This window comes from Octodon degus, unplaced genomic scaffold, assembly GCF_000260255.1.
Source record: "Octodon degus isolate 3935 unplaced genomic scaffold, OctDeg1.0 scaffold00138, whole genome shotgun sequence".
NCBI classification, from domain to species: domain Eukaryota; kingdom Metazoa; phylum Chordata; class Mammalia; order Rodentia; family Octodontidae; genus Octodon; species Octodon degus.
Genome location: NW_004524714.1, coordinates 3,096,291 through 3,103,615, shown reverse-complemented (window position 1 = coordinate 3,103,615; position 7,325 = coordinate 3,096,291). Strand labels below are relative to the sequence as shown.

General features: G+C 39.9%; 1 protein-coding gene across 7 annotated transcripts in view; it reads left to right on the top strand.

The window, feature by feature from the left end:
• Positions 1–7,325, top strand: part of Ralgps1 (Ral GEF with PH domain and SH3 binding motif 1) — a 291,187-nt gene that overhangs the window by 65,400 nt on the left and 218,462 nt on the right. For all 7 annotated transcript variants that reach the window (XM_023701690.1, XM_023701689.1, XM_004641556.3 and 4 more), the window contains exon 4: positions 6,266–6,316. In XM_023701690.1, the coding sequence (XP_023557458.1) occupies positions 6,266–6,316 (51 nt within the window). The remainder of the gene's footprint in view (positions 1–6,265; positions 6,317–7,325) is intronic.

The window sequence follows — 7,325 nt, the reverse complement described above, 5'->3', positions numbered from 1 at the left end:
TATACAGATGAATGTCCATTTTGTATCTGTGTATTCAAAGTGGTTAGGATAGATATATAGTTACATTCTCTTAATGAATAGAATGAATTGTTCTAATGGTGTTTGTAAATAGGATCTCAAGTCCGCATCTTGTACAACAATTAACCACTAAGAAGAGTATGCAATGTGTTAATTATTGAAACTGTCCTAGCGATTTGATTTGAAACTGTCTCATTGCTATTTGTTTATCAATAAAATTAAGAAAAAAAAGATATACAGCTACTTCCTCTTTATTCAATGAATAGAAAGATTTGTACTAATAGTGTTTGTGGATAGGCTATCATGTCTGCATTTTGTACTATGAATAACCACTATGAAGACAACAATATGCAATATATTAAATATTAAAACTGTTCTATTAACCAAAAAAAAAAAAAAAAAGAATGTGACTCAAAGTATAACCTCCTTAAAAATGGAAAACAGAACATATACAAACATGTCATAATTAATTGCATTAATTATATTGGTCAGCTAGCAGTTCCAGTACCAAAACCGCATTGCATCTGAGTTCAGCATGCTCTATCACTGGCATCCCGTTCTGCCCGACACCTTCCAGATTGATGACAAAGAGTATGACTTTCAGCGGTTTCTCTTCAACAACTCTGTATTATTGGAACATGGACTTACCCATTTTGTGGAATCATTCACCAAGCAAATTGCTGGCAGGGTCACTAGTGGTAGGAATGTTCCACTTGCAGCACAAAGGGTGGCAAAGGCTTCAACTGCCCACAGCAAAACGATGAAATACCAGTCTCTGAACGGGTACCACAAACACTTCAACATGCGACCCTACTCATCATTTGAAGAACTTACTGGAGAGAAGGAAGTGGCTGCCGAATTGGAAGCCCTCTACGGTGACACTGATGCTATGGAGCTGTATCTTGCCCTTCTGGTGGAAAAGCCTTGGCCACATGCTATCTTCGGTGAGACGATGGTAGAGATGGGAGCACCTTTCTCCTTGACAGGACTCCGGATTAACCCTATATGCTCGCCACGGTACTGGAAGCCAAGTACTTCTGGAGGAGAAGTGGGCTTTGAGATCATCAACACAGCTTTCATTCAGTCCCTGATCTGCAGAAATGTGAAGGGTTGTCCTTTCACGTCTTCAATGTTCCAGACCCGCAACTTGCCAAAACAGTCGCCATTAACGCGAGTGCCTCCCACTCCAAACTGGATGACCTCAACCCCACTGTACTAATAAAAGGACGTTCAGTGGAAAAATAAATAAATAAATAAATAAATGAATAAATAAATAAATATGTCATGATATTTGTTATCTTGAGGCTGTCGTATGTATAATGTAAGATGTAATAGGTGAGTAGTCATGACAAACTGTAATCCTAGTATACTCCTAATATTTAAGACCAGGATTTTTGATAGAGAATAAAGGAGATGTAGTATATGTATGAAAAGTTAAAGTTTTTAAAGAAACATTTTTAACTTGAATTAGGAATATTAAATGTGAATTCCAGATTGTAGGCTTGAAATACGAATTTCTGTAAAAGAACCCAGGGATTCCTGGAAAACTAGTCAACTCCAAGTGTGGGATTGGAGATGTTCAAGAGGAGCCTGGCACATCTTCCAGTCCCAGGGAGGAAGCTGTCACAGAAGGCGAGGGTAATGCCAGAAGGACTAGGAGCCATCAAGAAGACATCTCACTGCCCAATGAGGAGGTGATTGCACCTTCCAAAGGATAATTTTAGTTGACTGAAACCCATCAAGCAGTGGGTTACTGCTGGATGGAGACAGAACAGTTTATGTTAGAAGGGAGAAATCCTATATTCAGTAAATACAAAAAACTGTTTTCCTTTTGGCTAACTAGCTTTCATTTATCCACATAATATCTCTTTCTTCTTAGGGACTGTATTGTGAGGTGCTCCCATAGATCTCTCCAGTCTGTAGTGTTAGTCTCTATAGAAGTATTTTGTGATGTATGGAGATTGGCCATTTCCTTCGAAATCCTGGACTCTTAGAAGTCCTGGTCAAGAAAAGACTAGGGTTAAGGGAGCTATTTCCAGGTGACCAGCTTACCTGGACATCTTATATTAAAGCTCACCATTCCCAAGTAAAGGTGAGTCATTAAGGGATCTGGGGTGGGAGAGATGGCTAGGTAGAATAAGTGCTTGCATGGCAAGCACAAGGTCTTGAGTTCAATCCCCAGTTCTGCAAAAAAAAAAAAAAAAAAAAAAAAAAGGAATCTGCTAAGAGTGTTCCTTTAGCCTCCCTGTTGAGAAGTCTTGCTGTTTGGAAACTAGTGTGGGAGCCTGTGTGTCTCCTATTTCTGTGGAGGCGGTAACAACCCCACTGGGGATACCCTTGTTTCCTGGAAGGAAGCTGAGGCATCTCTCCAGAGTGTGCATGTGTGTGTGTGGTGGGGGGCTCTGGGTGCCCATGGTCCCAAGAGCTGGCCTTGCCCCTCGAGTTCCTGCCTCCATCCCTACCGCTCCCTTGGATTGCTTGTGCCTCTGGGGAAGGATTGCTGTTAGCAATCTTTTAATGTGAGTTGGGCTTTGTAGTAAAATGGCATGAAGCTTATAATCTGGTGATTTTGTTTTTTAATTCAAATATTTTGTGTTGTTATAATCTCTCAGTGGACAGTGCATCCTTTTAATTCAGAGTGAAGAGGATAAAAAGGGCAGTCGCACGAAAATCCCCACGTGTCTAGGCCCAGCCAGTCTATTTCCATTGTGGTGACCTCTGCTGTTGTATGTTTTGAACAGAATACATGCATTTTCTGATTTAGTAACTGAGCGGCAATCTGGATATTTGAAACTTGGACTATCCAAAAAAGCAGGAAGTGTAAAGTCATCATTTTAACAAATTTTGGAAATTCAGTAGCAAACCCTAGAGCTGATGGCAGGATGGAAAGGCAGTTTTCTCATTTTCATATTAGCAGATCTTTGATTCTTTTCCTAAATGACATTACAAACATCCTGCCGGATCTCCCGGGTAGGGAGTTAACTTGAACTGCAGGAGAGATTTCCAAGGCCCTGTGAGCCTTCAGCTCAGATCTCCTGTTTTGACAAGGTCTTTCTGTTCTCCCGTATGGCATGATTAATCCAAATATGAGGAATACTTGGCTAACAATCTCCATGATCTGGCATGAGAAATGCTAGTCTGTTTGCACTGCCCAGGACATAGCTCTGGACCCTGCAGCCTGAGTCAGATCCTGTATCCCAAGCCTCTAGGCCTTTAGGCTTTCTGATCACTTGAGACTGAGAGCATGTGGGCTAGATCTAGGATGTGGTAATGTCAGATGCCCTTTTATGTTGGGGAGACCTGCAGGTAGAAGAACTCAGATTCCTTTCAAGGGCGTCCTCATACCTGGTGGTATCTTCTCTCTGTCTTTTAAGCTTCTATTAGTGTTTCACCCCGTGCCCATGAGGAGCAGTGACCCTGGAAGGGGACAATGAAGCTCTCTCCTGAAGCCAGCTGCCTTCTACCTTCAGTTCTGGGGTAGTTGGCCTTGGCCTGTAGTCTGTGATTCTCAGCAAACTAGAAATCTTGGGCCATCTTTTAATTGTGCCAAGAGCTGACCACCATTGTGCACTTAAGCTTGGATTGTAGTTGCAGGTGACATGTTCTAAGTATTGACATTTTCCTCCAGTGTATTTTTGACATTAGGCTTTCTGCCGACTCAGAGTAACAGCCCCCTTTCAGCTTTATCTAGAGCAATATCAGTGCTTGGATGGTCAACCAAATCAATAATCCCTTGTTTTCTAGCACCGGTAGTGGTCAGGAACCCTAAATTCATATTCTCTTTAATATGTAAAGTTTATTTTCCTATAAGATGGATTCGTCACCATTTTCTAGATGTGTCCTTTAAGAGTGGGAGAAGTTAAGTCACGTGTCAGAGAATGTTGCTGTTAAATGATAACCAGAGATACTATTTATTACTCCAAACTTAAATTTATGATTAAACTTATTTAAGGTTACAGAGTCTCAGTTTGTTTCACGATGTTGGATTATCCCAAATGGCCTTGTGTTCAGTGCACATAGCCTTATTACATTAATAGGCATCTGAAAGCTCTTAACCTTCATTTTCCTGGCCTGTTGTCGAGGCCTTTGTAACTGATATCTGGTATCCCATGTGACCTGTAGAGGTAGGTGGGTCATGTGAAGTCACATCAGTCCATGGTTGGCCAGGAGCTTGTCAGCACTGATGCTTCTCTTGCTGTCCCTAGAGGAGCTTCTGACTCTTCAAAGTTGGCTGTGGTAAAGGACAAGTTCTTTCATTTCCAATCTGTGGAGCACTGGTACTTAACCAAATACAAGAGAAATGTTGTGGCTATATCAAATTGCTATAAAGGTTTCCCAGTGCTTGCTCTCAGCTTCTGTACTGATCTCATTGTGGGCTGTTAGCATAAACAGTGTGTGGTCCAAGATTGGTCTCTGGATGCGTCTTGAGTAGCACTCTACTGTATAATTTAGGAAAGGCATAGACTTCAGAAGAAAACTATAATTTCCATAAGCCACAATTTTAAAATAATTTTAAGTTTAGAGTAATAGTGACTCTGGTTAGCATTCTAATTTTTAATATTATATCTATAACTTTTTAAAACTACAAAAGTAATTCATACTTGAAACACCCAAATAGTACAAGAATTTCCAAACTAAAAATGTTCCCCTTACTTCAAGCCCCACCCTCCAAATAACTATTATCAATTCTTAAGTTGAAATTGCATCTAACATTCAAGAAAGAAGGGTGTGGATCAAGATTTATGAAAAGAAAAAAGGGTGGGAAAGATACCAGGAATTCATCCCTGTCTCACCAGTTATAAAACTCAGAATAGATTAAGGACAAATGTAAGACCTGAAACTCTGAAACTATGAGAAGAAAACACAGGGGAAATGCTTCAAGACATTGGAATGGTAGTAAGGATTACTTTTTGTTTTCATGACCCTGAAAACAAAAATAGACAAAGGGGATTGTATCAACTAAAAGCTTCTGCACAGCAAAAGAAACAGTCAACCACATGAGGCAACCTGTAGAACAGGAGAAAATACAACTACACACCTAACAAGGGGTTAATATCCAGAACATGTAAAGAACTCCAGAAACAAACAACGGCAATGCCAAAAAGCAAAAAAAAATTGCTCAGCTACTAAAATGGACAATAGACCTAAACAGACATTTCCCAGAAGAAGCCATACAAATGGCCAACAGCTACATTAAAAAAAAAAGTTCAATATCACTAATCATCAGGGGTGTGCATATCAAACTATGAAATTATCTTGCTCCAGGAGGAATGGCTATCACTAAAAAAATTGAGGACAGTGAATCCTCACCAGTTCACACAAGGATGTGTACAAATGGGGAGCCCTGTGTGCTACAGATTGGTACAGCTCTCTTATAGAATAGCATGGAAGTTCCTCAAAACATAAAATGGAACTATCATAGGTTTAAGCAAGCCTGCTACTATGTAGACATCTGAAGGAGCAGAACTCTGCACCTTCATGCTCACAGTATCCAAGACATGGAAAGAACTTAGGAATCCATCAACTGATGGTGGGGAAAGGAGATGTGATCCATACACACAGTGGACTAAGATTTGCCCATAAACAAGAAGGAAGTCCTGTCACGGTCAACAACACGGATGGAACTGAAGCTCATTAGGCTAAGAGAAATAAGCCAGGCGTAGAAAGACTACTACCACTTTGTCACACTCAGATGTGAGATACAGAAGGTTGATCTTGCAGAAGTTGAGAGTAGAATGGTGGTTACCTGAGGCTGGGGAAAGCTGTAGGGGATGTAGAGGGATGGGGAAAGGTCAATCAGCGTATGCTGCTATAAATTTGCATAAAACAGTTCTAGGGTGCTGTTGCACAGTGGGTGGTAATAATTATGTACTGTATATCTCAAAAAACAAAGGATTTTGAAGGATTTTACCATAAAGAAATGATAGATGTTTGAGAAGCGGGGTATGTTTCAGGTTAAACACCTGTCTTCTCAAAGATTAAAATGTGTTAAATATTATACAATGTATACATGTATGAAACTGTTACATGGTACTCCATAAACATGTAAGTGTTTTAATGTATTAGTTAAAAATTAATTTAAATTTAGTAAGAAATATATCCAGTTTTTTTTACTCTATTTAAAAAAATTTTTTTACAGGGGAAAGTGCAGCTTTTATGAATGTGTATCATTCTGCGTAGATCTGAAGCACGATGACAGCTCTCTCTGATGTCCAGGATTTTCTAACTTCATCTCTTTTTATTGCAGAGCCAGATCACACTAATGGATATTCCTGTGTTTAAAGCCATCCAACCGGAGGTCTGTACTTTCTCCTTTTTATCCTTCTACTAAAGCTGTGGCTGGGAAGAGAGGGTCTAGCAGCCACTGTTATAGTAACTCAGTTTCTTGGTTTTTCTCTTGAAGTCTTTGTAACTGCACAGTATTGATTTGTTCCATTGATTTGGTGCCCATTCTTTGAACTAGGTGCTTTTTTTTAGTTTTTTAGTTTTATGTATTTGGTACAGGGTCTCACTACATAACTTGGACTCATACTGTTCCTCCTGTTTTCAGCCTCCCCAGCACTGGGATTACAGGCATGGGCCACCATATCCAGTCTCAGTGGCCAGCTCAGCATGCCCAGGGTGGGGCTGGCATGGCAGGTGGTGCCAGGGATTGAACCTGGGTCCTTGTACTTGCTTAAGCAGGCATTTAGTCCACTGAGCTATCTTACCAGCCCTGAGCTAGGCGCTTTAATGCTACTCATCTGGCCCATTCTAAACAGCAGAGACATTGGTTTCCACAGGACTACACATCTGAGAGCCAGCTTGGAAACTCTTCTCCTTGTCCCAGGCTGCCCTGGATGAAGGTGTTCACTGTCAGGAAGGACATGTGAGGGCGAATCTTCTAGAGAGCTTTCTTTTTGCTAATCTTAGATTCTGGTGATTTTCTTGTTTGTTTTTGAAATCAATTGCCACAGCAAATTGTGTACGTATTTACATTAAATGCATATGTACTTTTTCAGAAATGATAAAGGAAAAAGAATCCTTTTTTTTTCTCCATAGTTTTGTTGAGAAACAAATAGCAATGAGACAGTTTCAGATCAAGTTGGTAGGATAGTTTTAATAATTAACACATTGCATACTCTCTTTATAGTGGTTATTTGCTGTACAAGATGCAGACATTATAGCCTATTTACAAACACTATTAGAACACGTCCCTCTATTCATTAAGAAAATGTAACTATATATCTATCCTAACCATTTTGAATACACAGATACAAAATGGACATTCATCTGTATCCCCTTTTTTGTTTAGTTCCATCATTTGA